Below are 23,313 nucleotides of genomic sequence, written 5' to 3' on the forward strand. Positions count from 1 at the left end.
ACATATCCCAGAATAGATATGTAACCAGCATTTCCTCCATTATTTCCCACTTATAAGTAATTTACCTAGGCAAGAGACCATTATGAAGCTTATATGGCAGATTCAGATTACAGCAGGATGACTTTACAGCCCATTGACCTATTTTCAAATTAAACTGAGTTTTGCTTCCAAATTATTGATCCCTGAGCTAATGCATCCAGCACAAAATATATCTACAGGGATATCTGCTTTCTTACAGAAGACTGTCTAATATTCTAATTTCTCTACTGTTGATTCTTCAATGGAAAACTGTAAGAGAGAGGGGCAAAAGGACTCAATCCTAGTTACATGAATCCCCTGTTTTTATTTATAAATATTGGGTTAATCTAACACTGGAGTCTTTGGTTTGTACCAGGGAGTGAAAGAAGGAAGCCAATAGATGTGTGTATAGGATATGAAGTGAATGAAACTATAGGAGTGTGGGGGGGGAATACAGAGTGTTACGAAAAGAGATATTGTAGATAACAGAGAAGCTGGAGGCTGAAATCATGGATGAAGAAATGGAAAATTGAGTGGATGAAGCCAGGAAACTGAAAAGAAGAAAAAAAAAAAGATGGCCATGGCAGAGAAAACGATCAAGATTATGGAGGAAGAGGAGATTTGAAAAAATGGAAAAGATGGTCAACATATAGATGCATGTACAATTTATAATGCATGGAGACAGCTTGGAAGGAGGTGACTGGCACAAGAGTGGGTGATGATAATGGCTTAAGAAAAAGAGGGCTCTCTTTAGAGAGATGTGAACATGGTACTCTTTTGGAGCAGAAAACGGAACATTCAAAGTGTCTTCAGATCTGCAGACAGGTTCCTTGTCTTTTAACTTCACTAGTTTTTTCCTTCTGCAGTATTATTCATCTTGTATAGCAATCGTTTTTATAACAATGCCCACAACAATTCCTAAATATACCTATGGGGTTCAAAATGTTGGGAAATCCTTATTTACATCTCTATGTCTTATTAGAGGTAGAGCTCCCAAATTCACCTCCCTTGTTCTTGTGCATGTCTCTCAGGTCCATCCATCATGTTATTTTCTTCACAATGTCTTCATTGTTTTCGGGATCTTCTCAAAAAGGAGAGTATGTAATTAAGAAATGCTTCCCTACTATTTGGTGGGGGGGGGGCAGGGTAGAGGTAGGAAACAGGGATAGGGAAACATTTGAGGTTGAAGGTTTGTTCTCTGAGCTTATGGGTTGATTTCTAAATGTTTCATTACCAGGCTAGGTAACATCTTCAGCAGAGTTTACGGGAAGTCCATGTCAGTGTTCTTCTGTTTATAAGGGCTGCAGGCGTGTGAGAGTCTTGTGATGGGTCAGCTGCTGCAGGTGATCAGTGAGTCTTGTGATGGGTCTTGTGATAAGAAGATCACATCAGGTCATGGTCATTGGGAGGTGAACTGCTGGTGGGGTGTGTGTATTGGTTGAGGGTTGGTGCTTTAATTAATCTCTACCCACATCAACACCAAATAGCACCAGTTTGACTGGAGCAACACAAAAATCATCAGCCATGCTACCACATGCCACGCTCATAAATTCTTTGAAGCCTGGGATTCCACAAGCAATTCCATCAACAGACATATTGACTTACAACCAGCCTATGAACCCCTCAGAATCCAAATCAACCACACAGCCAACCAGAGACAGCACCGACCCTCAACAACCCACGCACCAGCAGTTCACCCCCCCAATGACCCTGACCTGATATAATCACAAGACCCATCACAAGACTCACTGATGACTCACAGCTGACCTTCACTTGACACACCCACAGCCCTTATAAACAGAAAAACACTGAAACTCTGCTGAATATGTTACCTAGTCAGGTAATGAAATGTTCAGAAACCAACCCACAAGTTCAGAGAATGAACCTCCATCCTCATCCTACACCAGAGCTAAAGATATCCACTATTATTGCAAAGGGAAACATTTGCATGGTGTGAGCTTTCTATTAGTTGTTATCATGCAGCTTCTTTATGCGTGCAGTCATTTGTGTGCTGGATGGAAATAAGATGTAATTTTTCCTCCACTATACAGAAAAAGAGTTATAGAGAAAGCAGTATCAAAATTGTAGGAAGGGGGTTAAATTTAACATCTCTTTCTAAGAAACCCAGGAGTGTGCAGGCCATCAGATGGGACTGCTAATCTCAGCAGAGAAAAATATGGGTATTCATTGAATTTAAAATTGGAAATATAAAGAAATATCTCTTCCCTGCAGCATGTTTGAAAAATCTGAACATTCTTTGTACATTCTAGAGTATTCCATAATGGTTGTTTTTGAAACCCCCCTCCAGATAAGTCATCATTGACAGCGATGAATAGTAGAACTAAAATTCACCAGGGACAGTAGAGAAGTGGAAACATGCCTTCAGCATAATGGTGGGATTTTAATAAAGTGCTTTTCCTTGCTTGATTCACTGTAATGTCTATTTGATGCTTTCCCTTTACCACCACCACCCCTTTCAGGCCCATCTAGATGTACACAACTTTTGGACGATGCGTGTTGACAGGATAGGATGTTCTCTGCATATAGAATCACAAAAAATGTCTATTAAAAATAGAGGGCAATTATATAATAAGACTTTGGTTAACATTTTATAAGTAGAGCTTTTCTTCTGCTACAAGAATAGCCTCGATTTGGAAGAGCTGAACAACTTTTTGAAAGAAGGGAAAGAACTGTTTTACATTTCTGGAAATATCCCCTGGATGTCTATTGCCCCAGTTTATGGACGATGGAAAGTTGCATCAGCCAAGTGGGAAGCGGGAGAGATCAGCTATGTAAAGTTGCAAGTACAAGATAAATCACTGAAATGTTCTGTAGGGAACAGTAGTATTGCTTGGGACAAATCATGCTACATTTCTACCTCATTCAGAAAATACAGTGGAGAGGTTTATGGAACCCCTGCTACTCTCTGAGCTTGGTTGTTTGATTGCAAATGTTTCATTACTCAACTAAGTAACATTTCCAATACTAGAAGGCAGTGGGGTTTGTTCCTTGTTTATATCCAGTAACTTACTCTCTCAGTGTTGATGAGGGTGCTGTTTTCTCCTTGATTACGTTATTGTTTACTGCTTGATTGTTTATTTGAGTTGGTCAGGGTGTTGTTTACTTCTAGATTATTTGTTTAATGTAAATCCTGGTGTTAATTATGGTTTATATGGATGTCGATTGCTGGCAAGGTGGCGTTCTGGTTTTCTTTTTAACTTTGTCTTTTTTTTTAATGATGTGTAAATGTTAGTTATCTCTATGTGCCTGTTGATGACTGATTTGCCTGAATGCCAAATGGAGAAGTTTTTGTTTTAACAGTAAAAAGGCATACATACAGGCAAAGGTTGCTTAATTATCACCCTTTCCTTGCCTTACCTTTGAAATCAGAGCTGGGAATGAGGAATTTTGGAACAGTAGATAGAGATGAAATGGGGTCTACCATTTTTCTCCTTTTATGCATCACTTTATCTTAAAAAATAGTTGATGTACAAATGGCTACCTTGTCATTTCACATCTGGCCTCAGGATGAAATTAGCAAATTAAAAAAAAAATCATATCACCTGTTACCTCATGCTTTATTTCTAACATTAGAAATATTTCCATATGTTTGGTATTTTCAAGTATTTAAAAACACACACAAACCTAAGAGCAATTTCAAGCATGAAAGCAAAACCTGTTCTATTTTAAGCGGTCTGTTTGCATGGGAGGAAAGACTAGCTATTGAGCACTGGGTACTGTTGGACAGCTCCTCTATTTGTGAGAAAACTGCAGTCCATTACATTGCAATAACAAAAAGTAGCATAGACATTTATGTGATACATACATACATAATACATACATATATTATCATATATCTCATATATATATATATATATATATATATATATATATATATATATATATATAATATAAACATACACACACACACACACACACACACACACACACACATATCCTTCCTTTATTATTTTTACAAACGATTCAGCAGTGGATATATCCAACACACTTTCCTTCTCCTATTTCCCCTACAGCACAACCCTGTGAGGTAAATTGGACTGAGAGAGAATGACTGTCCCAAAGTCACACACACACACACACACACACACACACACACACACACTTACACACACACACACACACACGGTTTCCATGGCTAAAGTGTGACTTGAACTCATGGTTTCCCAGTAGGTTAAGGTATGAGATTAGATATATTATGGGTTCCTAGAATTGGAACAGGCCATTTAGGCCATCAGACCCAACCAGTTAATGCATGAATCCAATTCAAAGCATTCCCAGCTGAAGGCTGCCTAGCTTCTGCTGGAACACATCCAATGATGAGAACTTCCTCTTTCTGCCCCTGATAAATGGTTTCAGTGACAAACTGCTCTTACTATTAGGAAGATTTAGGGCGGGAAAGGAACAAGAACTTGTCTTCCTATAATTTAAGACCATTATTCTGTGCTACTGCACTCAGGGATGATAAAGAACAAGTCTTGACCTTCTTTTGTGTGACATTCCTTCAAGTACAAGAAAAGTGTTTTCGTTTTCCCACTCAGTCATTTTTTTCCCCTCAAGGCAAAGCATTTCTATATTCATCAGTCACTCTTAAGACTTAGTGTGCAGCTCCCCAGTAGCTATTTCCTGAACTTGTTTGTGTTTCTTCTAACATTGCTTACAGTGTAGCACCCAGAATATGGCACAACACTTAAACTAGTCTCAACAGTGCATAATACAATGGAACTCTTAATTTCCATGATATGGAAACTATATTTCCATTGATACAACATAAAATTGCATTTGGCTTTTTGGCAGCTGTCATATTGTTTGTGATCAAATACCTTTCAAAAGCCTTTTCATCTGTATCTTACTAATACCAAACTAGTAAGTTCCCCCTTACATTCATTTGTATTTGAACTTTTCCCTACTGAAAGAACTTTCCATTAGTCTCTATCACAGTTCTTTCTGTGATTTCCAATCTAATTGTCTACTCTAACCTAACAAGATATTTTTTGTCTCTTTTAGCATTAGCTACCTGCCCTCTCTTTATTTGAAAAATATTGTATCTCATCATCCAATTCATTACTGAAGAATATTAGACACAAGATCAATGGCACCCCGGTAGATATCTCACTCCAATTCACTGAATAAATACAATAAGGACTTGTTGGATATGGTTTTCAAGCCAGTGGCTATCTGCCTAATAAACACACCATCAAGTCCATACTTAATTAGTTTGCCAATCCAAATATCATGGGACACTCTGTCAGATACTGACACAGAACTTAGTGTCTGTGTCTTCTTGTCTGGGCTGCCTCAAAGGGCTGACAGATGCTTTGCTAAAGTCAAGAAATATTATTTCTCCAACAGGGACTATTGGAATAGAATAGAATAGAATAGAATAGAATAGAATAGAATAGAATAGAATAGAATAGAATAGAATAGAATAGAATAGAATAGAATTCTTTATTGACCAAGTGTGATTGGACACACAAGGAATTTGTCTTTGGTGCATTTGCTCTCAGTGTACATAAAGAAAAATAAAATACATTCATTAAGAATCATAAGATACAACACTTAGTGATAGTCATAGATTACTAATAAGCAATCAAATCATACTAGGAAACAAATAAAACAATATAAATTGTAAAGATACAAGCAACATGGTTCTAGCCATAAGTGGGAAGAGATAGGTACTAGGAAAGATAAGACATACATCCAGTCAGAACAGAACAGAAATAGACTCAGTTTAGCAAACCTTGTTCTTAAGAAATCCATGCTGCTTTCTAATAATATAATTTTCATGACACATGTTTATTAATTTATGACCAAGTTTAGAATGTCAGACTGATTGGCTTGTTCTTCCCCAGATCTTCCTCCCATCCTTGTTTTATTTTTTTTTCTTAAGATAGAGACAATGTTTGCCCTCCTTCAATCATGTGGTACTTCTCTACTATTCCAAGATTCCAAAATGACAGTGGGTAGAGATTGGCTATGAAGGGTCCTTGGTGCTCTCTGAACTTGGTTGTTTTCTTGCAGATGTTTTATTACTGAAACTAGGTAACATTGCTCCTGACAAAGTGGACAGGATCCTAGGGAGTATGCATGTAAGCACCTGTGTTTTAGACTCATGCCCCTCCTAGATTGTGAAAGCTTCCCAGGAGGTATCAGGCTGGTGCAGTCTGGCAGTGATTGATGCTTCCCTAGAAGAGGCAGTAGTCCCCCAGCACTTTAAGGAGGCTGTGGTCTGCCCCAGTAATGGGTTTCAATTTCGGCCGCTACTGGTTCACTTGTGGGTGCTTGCGTGCTTGTGTGATGCTTCTGTGCATGTGCAGAAATGTCCGGGCAGGTGGGTGCCTTTCTGTGCATGCGCAGAGATGTCCTGCCACCACCGCTACTGATTCGCCTGATCCAGGGTGAACTGGTAGCAACCCACCACTGGTCTGCCCTCAAGAAGCATTGCTGGATTCCATTCTGTTGGATAATTTTTGATCTGTCTCCAAACTTTCCTTTTTGGGGAAGGTTATTAAGAAGGTGGTTGTGTGGCAGCTCCAGAGGTTTCTGGATGAAGTGGATTATTTAGACCCTAACAATCAGGATTCAGGACTGGATATGGGACAGAAATGGCTTTGGTCATGTTTTTTTATGATCTCTGGCAGGAACGGGATGGGGATCATGCATCCATCCTTGCTCTACCTGACCGCTCAGTGGCTTTCAATACTATCAACCATGGTATTCTTCTGGAGTGGCTTCAGGGATTGGGAGTGTGTGGGGGAGTGCTCTGTGCTATCCTGTTCACTTCCTTCCTTTGTGGCGGCTCTCAGTTGGTGTTAATAGGAGGTGAGAGATCCAGCTCTCACCCAGTGCTTTTGTAGGGTCCCGCAGGGTACTCTCTCCACTCCTATTTAACATCTACATGAAGCTGTTTGACAAAATCATCCATCATCATGGATTGAGATATCATCAATATGCTATTGATGCTCAGCTGCATATCTCAGGCCACGATGAGTTAAGCAATGCCGTGACTTCCCTCTCACAGGGATTCTCCTGGAAGTGAACCAGGTGGCAGTCATGGCCAGAAGGCCATGCGGGTTTTGCACAACTTTGCACAACTGTGGGCTGCGCACCAGTTATGTCCTTTCCTGGACCAACAATCCCCAATCATGGTCACTATGCCCTAGTCACCTCCCATCTTGACTATGCAATGCGCTCTACATGGGGCCGCCCCTGAAAAGTTTCTGGAAGCTCCAGTTGGTGCAAAATGCAGTGGCCCACATGGTTTTGTGCAGACCTCGGTGTGCACATGTATCACCTCTCCTGTGGGAGCTGAATCGGTTGCTGATTTGCTTCCGGATGCAATTCAAGGTGCTGGTTGTCACCTTTAAAGCCCTTTGTGGCTTGGGACCAGGTTATCTGAGGGACCATCTCTTGCTGATCACATCTACCTGACCCACTAGAGTGGGGAGGCAAGGAAAGTTGCAGGTCCCATCCCCTAAGGAGATACATCTGGCAGGACCCAGAAGAAGGGCCTTCTCCATGGTGGCTCCCTCCTTCCCTCCCTCCCTCTGGAACATCATCACTCCAGAAATTAGACTTAACACTTAATTAAAAATTAACACTCTTTCGGAAGGCCTTGAAGATGTAGTTCTGCCAGCGGGCTTGGGGAAACCAGAGCAGAATGGAGACCATTAAATGGCTGGTATGAATGTAGGTCATCCTCAGTTTCTATTACTTCTGTCCTTTTGAACAAGCTGCATTTTGTAATGTCTATGATCACCACCCCTATTTCTGCTCCGTAAGCATGGAATATACAGTATTTGTGGAAGAACAGTAAAAAAAAAATAGCTTCTCATTTATTTAGGAACAGAAGTAATGTGTGTCTTTCTCCAATCTTTCCTTGTTCCAATTTTTTTGTGCCCAATACAGGCAAACTACACCCATCTTACTTGGCAATAAGTTTTATGGGTGCAGATCAGAACATCACTTTTTCTATATAAACTGTGATGGTGCAGTGGTTAGAATGCAGTACTGCAGGCTAATTCTGCTGACTGCCAGCAGTTCGATCCTGACCATCTCAAGGATCAGCCTTGACTCAGCCTTTTATTCTTCTGAGGTCGGTAAAATGAGGACCCAAATGGTTGAGGGACAATATGTTGATTCTGTAAGCCACTTAGAGAGACTGTAAAGCACTATGAAGTGGTATATATGTCTAGGTGCTATTGCTATTGCTATATTGCCTGCAATTTCTTTTTTCCAATTCCTTCATGGATTATTAACTAAAGAAAGAAGGACAGAAGATATGGATTTCTGAATATCCCATCTAACTTTGCATGCAAATGTATACACTAGAGTCCTTACAACTAAATGGCTATTTAAGCAATCCAAATTTTACAGTTACTATTATCAATAAAATAATATATGCAATTAAAATTGAAGATTAGAGTCTTGAACACAAAGGGTCTTATAAACCACAGGAGGTGTATTCTAGCTTCTCTTGTACCTTCTGCAGATGATCAGAATTCCTCACATCTAATAAACATGTATCATTACTCCCCTGGCTGGAGTCATACTATGTTAAGCTATATTTATTTGATTCTGGATTAGTGTTTACTGTGAAGTTAATCATTGCGGTTTATTAAACAAACCATGATTAAAATAAGCCATGGTTTTGCATGTTGTATGAGTGCGGTTCACAGGGCAATATTTTCTTATCACCCAAGTGCTACCGTATCGCTTCCAAAAAGCAAAAGAGGGGCACTCAGCAGAGAGCCAACGATTTCTTTATGTCACAAAACCAACATCGTGCTCTTAAATCATTCAGAGATGCAAAATAAGGACAATAGACTATTTATCATCAAATCTTACTGCTGTGAACTGTGTTTAGGTATTTACAGTTGGTGCTGCAGTAGTAATATAAAAGAAATCCATTATGGATAAGACCAAAAACATAATCTGCCAAATCAAAATCTATTCCGAAGCAAATGGACACTTAATACAGGGAATCAACATTACTCAACTCCAGATATTTATTAGGCTACAATTGTATCTAATCTAGAAAGTTGAATACAAAAGGGAAGTATATCTGAAGAAAGTGAATAACATACATAGGTAGTCCTCAGTTTACGACCACAATTGAGTCCAAAATTCATGTTGCTAAGTAAAACATTTGTTAAGGGAGTATTGCCCCATTTTATGATCTTACGTGCCACAGTTGTTAAGTGAATCACTGCAGTGGTTAAGTTAGTAACATGGTTGTTAAGTGAATCTGGCTTCCCCGTTGACTTCGCTTGTTAGAAGGGGACAACAAGGGATCACATGATCTTGGGACACTGCAACCGTCATAAAGATGAACCAGTGGGAAAGCATCCAATTTTGATCAAGTGATTATGGGGATGCCACAATGGTCATAAGAGTGAAAAACAGCCATAGGTCACTTTTTCAGTGCCATTTTAACTTTGAAATGGTCACTAAATGAACTGTTATAAGTTGTGGACTTCCCGTATTAAGGGAAATTGCCTATAAAAAGATGTGTATTTTAAATGTCGTAGGGGAAGTTATGCAATTGCTGCTGCATTTTTTTCCCCTTAAACAAATAGAATTTGCAGACAATTTTATGACATAGATGAATACTTGAAAGTATGTTAGTTTGACCAATACCCGTATATTAGCAGTAACTATTTTCTTTCTGGCTATAATATTCCAGGCGATGTATAACACTTGCTGGTTTTCTACATTGTGCCAAGGGGAAAGAGAGAAAGCCCAAGCATCATGTGAAAGGGCCGGTCACAGATCTAACCATCCATTTCATGGTTACAATAGGAGGAATCAGTGTTCATCATGTTGTAGTTCATATGCTTGGTAAAAAGGAAGTGCAGACTTATCCTAAAAATTACTCAATTACATGCAGGTAGTCCTCGACTTACAACAGTTCATTTAGTGACTGCTCAAAGTTACGACAGCATTGGAAAAAAAGAGACTTGTGACCATTTTTCACAGTTATGACCTTTGCAGCATCCCCAGGATCATGAGTTCAAAATTCAGATGCTTGGCAACTGGTTCATGTCTATGACTGTTGCTGTCTCCCAAGGGATCAACTTTTGTGACCTTCTAACAAAGTCAATGGGGAAGCCAGGTTCACTTAACAACCAGATTACTAATTTATCAGCTGGAGTGATTCACTTAACAACTGTGGCAAGAAAGGTCGTGAAATGGGGGCAAAATTCACTTAACAATTGCCTCGGTTAACAACAGACATTTTAGGCTCCATTGTGATTGTAAGGCGAGGACTACCTCTATCTATATATAGCCAATGGCCCATCACTCTGACATTGTTTTCCCAAAAGATATCCATACCACATGTTCTCAATGTAGCCTATGTTGCCTTCTCTTTCCCTTGCCTGGACATATCTACGGTACTTCTTTTTTTCTCAATATCTTTGCTGCCACTCATCTGCTAAAAATTGATCAGTTCTATTATTATCAGGGAGCAATACAAATGGATCTGTCTCTACAAAAGCAGTTGATTGGAAGCAAGTGCAGTTAGCAGGAAATTTATCCTGAGAATTAACTGTTCATAAAGTGATGTAAATTTTCAGTGGCTAAAAATCGTGCAGTAGAACGAGAAGTTTCCTCCCTTGATAATATCTCTATTAAAAGTAAACAGGTATAATTATACCATCAATATATCTTGAGGTTTTATCTTTTCCTGGCAAACACACTTCCCTTGATCTGTGCCTGTTGGGAGTCATTAATTCATTGAGAAGCATTATAAGGATAGGAAGTATTACGTTCTACTCCCCCTCTTTCATCTTTTTTTTTCTTGAATTACCGTAGGCTTATTTACTTTGAAAGCCAGTGCAGTGTTGTAGTTACAGCATGGAACTGTATACTGGGGATTTTCAGCCAGGAAAACTGGATGTCTTGGACCAGCCATATATCTATATCTATCTATCTATCTATCTATCTATCTATCTATCTATCTATCTATCTATCTATCTATCTATCTATCTATCTATTATGTTGTTGCTGTTGTTAGTTGCAAAGTCGTGTCTGACCCATCGCGATCCCATGGACAATGTTCCTCCAGGCCTTCCTGTCCTCTACCAATCTCTGGAGTCCATTTAAGCTCACGCCTACTGCTTCAGTGACTCCATCCAGCCACCTCATTCTCTGCTGTTCCCTTCTTCTTTTGCCCTCAATCATTCCCAGCATTAGACTCTTGTCCAGTGAATCCTTCCTTCTCATTAGGTGGCCAAAGTATCACTATCTCTCTCTCTCTCTCTCTCCCTCTCTCTCTCTCTCTCTCTCTCTCTCTCTCCCTCCCTCCCTCCCTCCCTCCCTCCCTGTACGTATACCTATACCTATATCTTGGCTGGTCTAAGACATATATCTGTCTGGCCCCAGTTGTGACATATATATTACAACTAGTAATTGTTAGGGCTGCACAATGAATAGGGTTCATTTCCCAAAAGTAGGAGACACAAAAGAATTACTATTCTCTTTGTTACCTGGATTAATATACACACATCCAATTTGTTATCTGAATTTCCCATCCAGTGGCAGTTATTGAGGCCTATAATAACCTATTTGGACAAAAAAGAGCTACATTTGCATTCTATTCTTTATTCACAGAGCTCAGGGCAGTGAGGATACACGGAAACACATCACTTTTAATGATGCAACCTCTTATTTGTTCTGCTTTGTTATTTTGTGCCATGCTTCATTCTAAATTGGCAAATCTACAGTTAACTCTGAATTTAGAGAGTACAATCTTAGCTATAGCTTTCTGTTAATCAAATCTTTCTCCTTTCATTACTTGTGTGCATGTGTGTTATGCCTATGCACATAATATATAGGGATGAATGTGCCTGTAGTATGGATGTCTGAATAATTTAATCTTTATAAACTCTGAGACTAACTGCCCGTATCTTCTGGACTAAGTAATTTTGTGTCTCACCAAATGTCAGAATACATTTCTTGGCTAAAAACAAAACAAAACAAGAACTGCATTTTTAAATGCCACGTTTTAAAATGCATTTATGGAAATGTATATTTTAAGATAAAATAATACAGCATCTGTGTGTGTATCAGAGCCATAAATAAAAAGCAAATAACTGATGGATTTAAAAATTGGCAGATGCAGAAACAGGATCAATGGATAAAGAAACAAGGAAGAGACGCGTACAAGAAAAATTCAATTGTCAGTCCCTAATATATCACCTAATAAACTAAAGCAAAACAAAAGCAATTTTCATTGATATGAAATGCCTCAAGATAATTTTTGTTTGCTATTTCACTGATGGGGATATGCCATATGATGAGGCAGTGAGAATCACCCAAAAGCCCCAGGGGTCAGAATATGATTTTTTTTTTCTAGTGTTTTATTCTGATTTTCCTTATTTGTTATCAGAGATAACAATTGCATAATTATACACTGCATTAATCAAACACTAAACCTAACTAAACGGGTATGTGAAGTTGTCACTCAGCTCTTTATAGCTTGGTTGATGCAACATGCAACCATTTCATTTGGTTACGGTTTGTAATGTTGCTTTAGCATGATGAATAAACACAATCTCTTTCTATGAGCTTTAAGTTTATATTTAAGCAAACATTTTTATTCTGACACCTGCTGATTTTTCAAGTCCCTTGAATTACAATTGCAATTGTTTCAGTACAGGTCCCCCCCTGTGTTTCATCCATGTACATGCACATCTTGATAATGTAGCCAGAACACAGTGTGTAATGATTAATGCTAATGAAGCAGAGAAGCATTCATGATTCTGTATCTGGATATGCAAAGTGGATAAACTTGAATTTATAACAGAAACCCCAGAACAAAATGATAGCAAAATGTTTCTCTCTTGCTCCCCAAAAATACAATAGGGAGATGTCCAACTACACTCCAGGGGAGATGCTTGTCTCCAAGGTATCTTCACCTTTACATAATAGAAGAAAACAGCTTTATGTACATCTTTCCACTCACAATGATAAGGGGATAGGGATAGACTTTACTATGCCAAGCAAGATTCACTAGCAAAGTATAGGTTGGAAAATGTAGAGCAATTATCCAATACATCTTTTCCCAGTCACTTCAACCCTTCCAGTCAGATCCAGCAGATAGGCAGCCAGTTTGGCCTAGTGGTTAAGGCACCAGGCTAGAAACCCAGAGACCATGAGCTCTAGTCCTGCCTTAGCCATAAAAAGCCAAGTGGGTGACTTTGAGCCAGTCACTCTTTCACAGCTGAACTAACCTTAGATGGTGTTGTAGGGAAAATACCATAGGAGGAAGAAGGAACATTGGATTTGTTTTCAAACTTAACTTGATTATTAAAGAAATAATAATTAAGGTGAAATATGAATAAATAAGTAAAATTATATGGGTCCCATTCACTAAGGAATGTCCTTTGATGGGACCCAGGAGGAGGGTCTTTTCTGATACAGCCCCCACCCTTTGAAACATCATTCCCCTTCAGACTGGTCCCAACCTATTAGCTTTCCAGCAGGGCCTGAAGACAATGGCTTTGCCATCTGATCTGGAGATCTTGTAATGGTGGCATGAAGCCTGCATAATATCTATGTCAACTCTGAAGCTGGCCTGACTAAGGCCATCTTTGGAGTCTTCAGTGTTGCCACAATGGTGCTGAGGGATAGGGAGGGGAGAATAGACATAGCTGGGGTTTGTAGCCAAAACAAAATAGTTTCCCCTGGAGAACCAAGGACATTCCCACAGGTGGCTGAAGAGAGGAGGAGTGAAGTTTCCAAGCAACCGGACAGCACTTTGATTGGACCATGTGACTGATTGTTTAGGAAAGGGAGAAAACTTTTAATTAGGTGAAAACTGTGGGAACCTTTAGAGTCGGTTTTCACCAGTCTGTGCCAATATGAGATGTCCAATAAACCTGTTCTTTGAGGAGCCTGTCTATCTCAGAGTTCTGTTTGCTATGGGTATATGCTATGGGTATATGCTATGGGTAGAACCCTCACAGTCTATGCTGTTAGAGAGATTGATTATGCTTTCCCTACAAATCACATTTTTTTTACTTTTTAAATAGCTTTTGCTCTTTTAATACTCTTATGCTATTGTGATTTTGATTATATTTTTTCCACTGGTTTTGTGTGTGTGTGTGTGTGTGTGTGTGTTTAATTCTGTAAGCCACCCAGAATCACATATGTAAAATGGGCAGTGATATAAATTGAACAAACAAACAAAATTGATCTACATACAGGACACTATAGCATCTCATCCCTGTAATCATGGAGCAAAGGTAACAACATCTGAAACTTCCCTTCCCCAGGCTGCCCCTGTCCTTGCTCCTGTCTCATTCGTACTGTCACTGGTGCTAATTAACAACTTCACACTCTTAAGTGCGCATGGAGTGTCTGAGTCATTTTTTCCTCTTGATGTCCTAATAAATACAGTGCTTGGTCATCTCTGCTTGACTGTTCTGTATGGAATATGCAGTCTCCAAAAAAAAGGGGGGAGGGGGAAGATATGAAAGGGAAAATTCCACAAGGTGCTAAAAAGCAATGCAGTAAGTGTGAGTTGTCTCTTTGTTTTTAATAGATTACCACCGATTTCATTAAATGGAATAGCTTTCCTGACCTTTAAATTTCACTAAAAAAAAAAAAAGCTTCCCATGATTTTTGCCATTACAGAACCAAAATGTGCTAAAATAACTGAGGAGAAGAGCAAAAGAAATTAAACTTTTGAGTGGCTCTGCTTATAGGAAACCATGTGTGATAGAAAAGCATCCTGGTAGGGATAAGACACAAAGAACATTTTTACTTCTACTGGGACAACGGCTGCTGAAAGGAAGAAGGTCCTCTGCTGGTTACATACAAACTGGATGTGATTCAGGAAGAGATCTAAGTTTCCATCACACCAACCTCCAAGTCACGGTTCACCAAGTCATGGTGAATCTCAAAATCTCCTACATATCCTTGAATGTTCTGGTTTTAAAGCAGAGTTCCTCCTCTTATCCTCATAAACTTTTGCCCACAGATCCAAGCTAACACACTTTAGTGAGCATTCATTCAACGATACAGAATAACAGAGTTGGAAGGGTCCTTGAAGGTCTTCTAGTTCAACCCCCTGCTCAGGCAGGAAGCCCTATACCAGTGATGGCTAACCTTTTTGCCATCGCGTGCCAGGAGATGGGGGGCGGGGGAGGGTCGTGCACGCACGTGCCCACACGCATGCATGCACAACCCCCTCCCCCCTCCCTCCCTCGCTCCTGGAACATGATGGCCTGGTAGGCCCGTTTTTCTTTCTTACCTGGTTCCAGATCCTCTCTGTGTATCTGGGAAGGGCGAAAACAGCCTTTCCCACTCCCTTGGAGGCCCTATGGAGGCTGAAAGGGCCCATTTCCCAACTCTCGGTGGGACAAGAAGTGACATTTTTTGCTGTCCCCAGCCTCCAGAACCTCTATAGGAGTCTCTAGGAGTCTCTCTAGGAGTCTCTAGGAGCCTCTCTAGGAGTCTCTGGAGGCTGGGGACAGGAAAAAACGTCACTTCTTGTCCCACCGGGAGTTGGGAAATGTGCCCTTTCAGCCTCCGTAGGGCCTCCAAGGGAGTGGGAAAGGCTGTTTTCGCCCTTCCCAGATACACAGAGAAGATCTGGAGCCAGGTAAGAAAGAAAAACGGGCCTTCCCCACCCCGCCCCCAGGCCCTCTAGAGGCAGAAAACAGCCTGTTTCCCTACTTCTGGTGGGCCCAGAAGGCCCGAAAATCAGCTGGCTGGTGCGCGCATGCGCCCCAGAGCTGAGCTGGCATGCCCACTAATATGGCTCCGCGTGCCACCTGTGGCACGTGTGCCATAGGTTCGCCATCCCAGCCCTATACTATTTCAGACAAATGGTTACCCAATCTCTTCTTAAAAACCTCCAGTGTTGGAGTACCCGCAACCTCTGGAGACAAGTTGTTTCACAGATTAATTGTTCTAATTGTCAGGAAATTTCTCCTTAGTTCCAGGCTGATTGTTCTCTCCTTGATTAGTTTTCATCCATTGCTTCTTGTCCTGCCTTCAGTTGCTTTGGAGAATAGGGTGACCCCTTCTTCTTTGTGGCAGTCCCTTGGACATTGGAACACTGCTATCTTAAAACCCCAGTCCTTCTTTTCATTAAGTTAGACATACCCAATTCCTGCCACTGTTCTTCATATGTTTCATCCTCCAGTCCCCTAATCATCTTTGTTGCTCTTCTCTGCACTCTTTCTAGAGTCTCAACATCTTTTTTATATCGTGGCAACCAGAACTGGATATAATATTCCAAGTGTGGTCTTACTTAGGCATTATAAATTGCTCACATGATCTTGACTGTATCCCTCTCTTAATGCAGCATAGGACTACTTTTTTTGGCACACCCAGGTGACCCTTAAACACTGGGACTGGTCCAACTTTTACTATCCATTTTAGACTGGTGCAGGAATGTCACCTCTCCACTTCCCCCTCGACCTTCTTCTGCAGGGTTAGTTTTCTCTTGGCATCAGGAAAGCTCAGATCTTTTAACCCAGCCTTTTCCCCATAACCCACTTGGTCTCCAAGCTAGTCAGTGGCCAAGAGACCTGGCTCAGTCCCCAACAGGTAAAAGACACTAAGGTATCTTTCTGGTGTACCAGGAGAGAGAGGCTTCCCATTGCACTGGGCAATCACTACCATGTACTGGAGACATTGGATTAGTACATATCTGCTGGCAAAACCTGGAGAGCAGAGGGCAGAGTGATATAAGAAGACGGGAAAGTCATACCAAACATTAGAGACAGGGCTGGGGATCTTCATTTGGAGCTTTCTTTTATGTGGTACTGAATTTCATTTCCTGCAACATTTATTTTGGCACCTTGATCTATTTGGTGTAGAATAGCAAAAGACTAGGAATGATCAGGGAGCATACTATTCAGACTGAATCAGCAACTATTCAATACTAATCAGCCCAATCCTGCTCTGATCCTGTTTCTTACCCTGCATCAGAGAAATCCTGCATTATTTAAGAAGATTACTTTTTTTTGCTTAATTTAGTCTGGAGTCACTTTGCTGGGAGGAGAGACGGTTTTTAACAAATGTTCAGCATTAAAAAGAATCAGCTCCTGTGGCAAGAAGGGGGGGGGGAACTCGCCTGTTTAAAAAAGCATCACCCTAAATAAGCTTGAGTCTCAGGAAACATTGCTTTTTCTTGCTAAGCCAGCTTTGTTTACCCTCAGCAGTTATGCAGCATTGTTAAATCATCACTTGCACCGCAGGAACCTTTGATTAGCTGGGTTCATTCTAGGAAAGAGGATTGCTCTCCTATCTAAAGGTGGGAGAGCCGAGAAGAGAAGGAGTAACACTTAACACAGTACATGTATGGAAAAGGCACGGATTTGTTTCACACCAAAGATTTGCTTTAGGGAATATTTTAGGGTATTATAATCACTCCCCCACTTTTTTTTTCCTGTGAAATTAAAGCTGCCTAACGTTAGTGATAGCTTTGGTGAGAAGAAGCCGGATGATATGAAGATATCTACAGTATAATGCTTTGAGATGCTACTAATGTTACCATGCTTTATTAGAGGAAAAACAGCATTATTTGGAGTCTTGTATATATCGTGGGACGCAGTGGCTAAGATGCTGAGCTTGTCGATCAAAAGGTCGGCAGTTCAGTGGTTCAAATCCCTAGTGCCACATAACGGGGTGAGCTCCCGTTACTTGTCCCAGCTTCTGCCAACCTAGCAGTTCGAAAGCACATAAAAAATGCAAGTAGAAAAATAGGGACCACCTTTGATGGGAAGGTAACAGCGTTCCGTGCGCCTTTGGCATTTAGTCATGCTGGCCACATGACCACGGAGACATCTTTGGACAGCGCTGGCTCTTTGGCTTTGAAACTGAGATGAGCACTGCCCCCTAGAGTTGAGAACAACTAGCATATATGTGCAAGGGGAGCCTTTACCTTTATATATCACAGGGCACTTTTGTTGTTCTTGATCACATAAACATGCCAGTTTTCATGCATTAAGTAATTTTCTGTCACTCTTTACAGAAAAGAAAGGATAAGGCATATGAGAGAGTTTATGGATAATATCATTGTATCTGTTAGTCATCAGATGCTACCAGCTGTAAAATACCTGGGTGATTTTTTTCCTGTAATATGCCGCTATTGTATCAAATAACACTACTCTGAATTCTGGATTGATACAGGTAGTCCTTGACTTACAACAGTTCATTTAGTGACCGTTCAAAGTTACAACGGCACTGAAGAGTTATGACCGTTGTTCAGAGTTACAACCTTTGAAGCATCCCCAGGATCATGTGATCAAAATTCAGATGGCAACTGGATCATACTTATGACTGTTGCTTTGTCCCAAGGTCATGTGATCAACTTTTGTGACCTTCTGACAAAGGTTGTAAAATGTGGCAAAACTCACTTAATAAGTGTCTCACTTAACCACAGAAATTTTGGGCTCAATTGTAGTCTAAGTTGAGGACTACCTGGAGCTCTTCTGTACCTTCCATAGTATGAGGAATCTAAATCAAGGCATTCAGTCTAATATAATGAAATGGAAGGACTCCTCAGTTTTATGGTAACTTCAGACTTCTACCACAGGATGACAATATTTTAAAAATAAGCCTTCCATGCTTATTAACAAGATTGTTGTGTCATAAATGCCATGCTTCAATTATGGAAGAAAACCCACCTCTGAAGTTCTTTCAAAGAGACGGTGATCTTCAGACTATGGCCCAGGATGTAAAGAACAGCTAATATATCTGCCCATTGGACCATCTCCCCCAATGGACCCCCTTTTAATACACGGGGGCTGAAAACATCTCCTGATTCTTCTGTCAAGAAGCCAATGTGGATCAAAATCTTAAAAAGCCAGGGGAAAAAAAGAGAGAGGGAGGTGAATAGGTACAAAAGAAACAGAGTTTTTAGGTAGGCAAGAATTAAATTACAAAAACAGAGCCCAAGTGAATCTCTGTGCCTTACACTTATAAAACTATACACAATGAACAAGCACCTAATTTAATTTTGTACCTGCTTCTGATCTCGGTGTTTTCCCTCCAGCTTCTGTTCCAGTTTATGAGAGGCCCTCAGCCATTGTGCAGCCAAATGACGGATCCGTTTCTTCATGAAGATCAAGGACTCCTTGCCGCTGCCAATTAATTCCAGAAGATAGGAGAGGTCTCTCTGAAAAGCCGCCTAGGAGGATAAAAAAACAATAGATTTTCTACTAATGCAAGGCTCAGTGATTTTCCTAAGATCTATCACGTGGGCATATGTTCTTCTTTCCATTGCCTCTTTGGGTAAAATTAAAGATACTACTGAAATGTTTTAGGACAATATGGTGATTTTAGGCTAGTGTGCTGAGGATTATCTTGAAAGTTCATTATCAGGTACAGCCTATTGGTTGAGTGTAGTGATAAAACTATAAACTACAAGTTGTTGTAATGTGGAATGTCCCAGTTCACTTTTGCCGCAACTGTGTCCTTCTCTAAGACACTGATTTGCTTTCTCACATTTATTTATTTATTTATTTGCTTGTTTGTTTGTCAAACATGTACAAGATAGCAGGTATAGGTATAAACATAAACAAAGGAAATAAGTACAGATAAATGGGGACAGTAAGACAGGGATGGTAGGCACACTGGTGCACTTATGCATGCTCCTTTTAAAGATCTCTTAGGAATGGGGTGAGGTCCACGGTAGACAGTTTGAGGTTGAAGCTATGAGGGTTTGAGGCTGTAACAACAGAGCACTCCAGGCATTGACCACTTTGTTGCTGAAGTCGTATTTTCTGCACTCGAGTTTGGAGCAGTTTACCTTGAGTTTGTATTGATTGTTTGCCTGTGTGTTATTGTGGTTGAAGCTGAAGAAGTCATTGACAGGTAAGATGTTGTAGCAGGCAATTTTGTGTACTATGCTTAGATCGGACCACAGGTGGCACAGTTCCAGATTGTCCAAGCCCAGAATTTCAAGGCTGGTGGCCTAAGGGATTCTATTGTGACTAGAGGAGTGGAGTACACTTCTCGTGAAATACCTCTGGACCCGCTCAATCGTGTTAATGTCTGATATACAGTGTGGATTCCAGGCGGTTGAGCTGTATTCAAGAATTGGTCTGGCAAAGGTTTTGTATGCCCTAGTTAGCAATACAATGTTACCGGAGAAGAAGCTTCGCAAGATTAGGTTAACGACTCTTAATGCCTTTTTGGCAATGCTGTTACAGTGAGCTCTGGGGCTTAGATCATTTGAAATGAGTATTCCTAGGTCCTTGACAAAGTGAGGGTTGTCTACAAGATTGTTTCCGCCCAACTTGTATTTGGTGTCCTGATTTTTTTTTGCCAATGTGTAGGTCAGAGCATTTATTAGTTGAGATTTGGAGTTGCCAAATGTGGGACCATTCTGATACATAGTCAAGGTCACTTTGAAGGGCAGCAGCATTGCTGCCCTTCAAAGCAGTTAAAGGTGTTAAATAATTTTATATCATCAGCAAAGAGGACACAGCTGCTTTTAATATGATCGCATAGGTCATTGATGTAAAGCAGAAAGAGTATGGGTCCTAAAACACTGCTTTGGGGGACACCGCTGTTAACAGGTGCCGGATTTGATTGGGCCCTCCCTATTTTGACTATTTGTTGCCTGTTGGACAGGAACGCGGCTTTCCACTTGTGCAGGGATCCAGAGATGCCGTAAGAACTTAGTTTCAACAGTAGTTTGTCATGCACCAATGAATCAAAGGCTTTACAGAAATCTATGTAAATTGCATTTATTGCTTTACCCTTGGTCAAGATGTGTGGTCCAAATATTTCTACCATGTAGGAGTCGCAGATTACAGGACATTTTTTTTTCTAAAACCAAACTGCTTGTTAAATAGCAGGTTGTTTGTCTCTAACATCTTATAACCACTGACAATTGTACAGTATCTTTGATGGAAGTTTTGCTTATTAGGGTTGGTTTTTTCCCACCATAACTTTTATTTTATAGTTCTGTAGACCATACAACTGTTACCTTGATGTTATTCAGTGGTTTCATTTTGCTACTGCCTGAAGAGCACCTACCACTTGCATTCATGACCCCAATGGAGTGACCACTCTGTGCTCAGTAGATAATGCAAGACCATCAGGAAAATCCAGGGGCATAAGCTAAGATGGTAGATTTAAAATCATTTTAAAATCATTTAAAATCATTTAAAATCAACCACTTCCAAACTATTATCCGAAAAGCAACCTGAGAATTATCAGGAAAAGCTAAGAATAGACTTCCTTCTGTTTCAACTTTCCCATTCCTTCCATCTGATTTTAAGGCAGATGTAGAGGGACTAATTCCCCCACTTGCTACTTAGTGAAATTATAGGCAGCATCTCCTTACTCAGGCATTTTGCCTATATTAACACTACTACAACATCTGGAAAAAATATAAGGTAATAGGGAGGAAAATTCTCCCTATTGCACCTGACCCCATAGTAGTGTAACAGACTGTGTGCTCTGATTTTACTTTATGTATACATAATGGAGAATAGATATTGAGTGCGATGTGTGATCATATTTAGTTGTAGACAGTATAGAATCTTTTCCTAATCAATCAGTTTTTATTACTGCCCCAGTCCAGATTTTTTTTTCTTGCTCCTCTCATACTCATCCTAAAATAGGAATCATTCAGGAACTACAATTTTTCCACAAACAGATGTTCTAACGCATGTTTTTCTGTGGGTGGTTGCCCATGTCTATTACTATTGAATGAGAATAGTCAGGCTAGTTTCAAAAGAAAAGCACTTTGATAAATAGATCGTAGCCCCGAGTCAATCCAAAAGCAGCAGATCTTACCTGTATCCTGGGCGATGGGTTGGAAGAAGGGGCAGCTGCTGACTGATTTCGCCAAGGCAGCACTGGGCAGAACCACTCAACTTCACTGAGGTAGATGAGGAACGAGCATTCTGTGCCATCCACACCAAAGAATGCATAGCAAGGGTCCGACGTCCATCGAGCCCTCATCCACTGCCAGGCAAAATGTTGTTTTAATGATAATACAAAGGAAGATATGCAACAAGTACAAGTTCTTGTGAAGGAGAGGGGGAAAGGGAAAAATGCAACACAAGAAGAAACTTTCTGTGTGCTGTGTTACAGGGGAAAAAATTCACAGTACATCTTGCGAAAGAAAATTGTGTTTAACCTAGATTAGATTCTGATATGTTATCTGCTAGTGTTATGTTCTTATCTAAATGCAGAGGAGATGCTGCCAGAGGAGCTCAGGGTAGCTATATCAATCCACTATTCACAAAGTGTAGTTTGCCTTTTATTTCAGTCAGTACTAGCAGAAATAAAAAGAACCAACTTTATAAAGGTTTGGATTAATTTCCCCAGAAAAAAAAAATAAGCATGCTGGTTAGGAAGTTTCAAAAACAGATAAGTGAAAGATCATTGCTAGCATTAATATTTTATTGCCCAGAAAGGTAGAGCTGACAATCCTGTACTAAGAAAGCAAAAAAATAAAATAAAAATTAGCAATGCCTTCAAAAAGTGATTTTGCATATAAAGCAATAAGCATGGGTTCCTCTGTGTAGATCCATCATCCTCCATAATTGCTGGTGCCATCCTCTTCCAAACTTAACTACACAAATGAATCCACTCAGGAGACAGCCCTCCACTCCCAATATGTAAAACTCACCAATCATCCAGACAGGAGATAGAATTACTGCCACCCACAATTAAATCACACTTAAAATTTAACCCAGGCATGAACAAAGGCAGCAAAAATGAACGCTAGTGAACTGGGAAAATCTGAGTAATGTAAAGGTTGTGTCTTGTTAATCTAGCAGTTAATTTATATCGTCAAGTAGTTAGATTGGTAGCTGAGGTTCAGTGGGGGAGGAGATAACTAATTTTAATTTACAGGTATGCTATCCAGACAGAGTTGACTTCGGCTGACTGCCTGGACAAATCCCTGGAAAACTGGACAAGCAGTTTTCTTGGAAATAGTTCGGAAACGGTTGGCCCTTGCCTGCTTCCTAGGGCAGGGAGGTCCAAGGTTACCCAGCTAGCTTTGTGCCTAAGGCAAGACAAGAACTCAGGGTCTCCAGGTTTCTAACCTGGCGTCTTAACTACAGTTAAGTACACCAAACTGGCTTTCTATTTTAACTTATAGTTAAACTAAAACATTGGGGTGCAGCTCTACAGTCACATCCAGCTGTAATGATTTGTAGGAATGACTTTGAAGCGGGTGGAAGAGATGCTGCCTGGGGAATGATCAGATAAGGGGAGGTGGGGAGCCCATAGCTGCTTAACAGGCAGAGAGGAAACTCAGAAAGGATCCCCCCCCCAATTTATCAGTCT

At 40.3% G+C, this 23,313-nt stretch overlaps 1 protein-coding gene across 2 annotated transcripts in view; it reads right to left on the reverse strand.

Annotated features, from left to right (window-relative positions):
* MGAT5B (alpha-1,6-mannosylglycoprotein 6-beta-N-acetylglucosaminyltransferase B) overlaps positions 1–23,313 on the reverse strand; it is a 247,542-nt gene that overhangs the window by 78,602 nt on the left and 145,627 nt on the right. For both annotated transcript variants that reach the window (XM_070934597.1, XM_070934596.1), the window contains exons 6-8: positions 21,808–21,978; positions 19,022–19,186; positions 18,684–18,853 (exon numbers count right to left, since the gene is read on the reverse strand). In XM_070934597.1, the coding sequence (XP_070790698.1) occupies positions 18,684–18,853; positions 19,022–19,186; positions 21,808–21,978 (506 nt within the window). The remainder of the gene's footprint in view (positions 1–18,683; positions 18,854–19,021; positions 19,187–21,807; positions 21,979–23,313) is intronic.

This window comes from Pituophis catenifer, unplaced genomic scaffold (assembly GCF_029215685.1).
Source record: "Pituophis catenifer annectens isolate HBS135680 unplaced genomic scaffold, rPitCat1.0.hap2 SCAF_2, whole genome shotgun sequence".
In the NCBI taxonomy this organism is placed as follows: Eukaryota; Metazoa; Chordata; class Lepidosauria; order Squamata; family Colubridae; genus Pituophis; species Pituophis catenifer.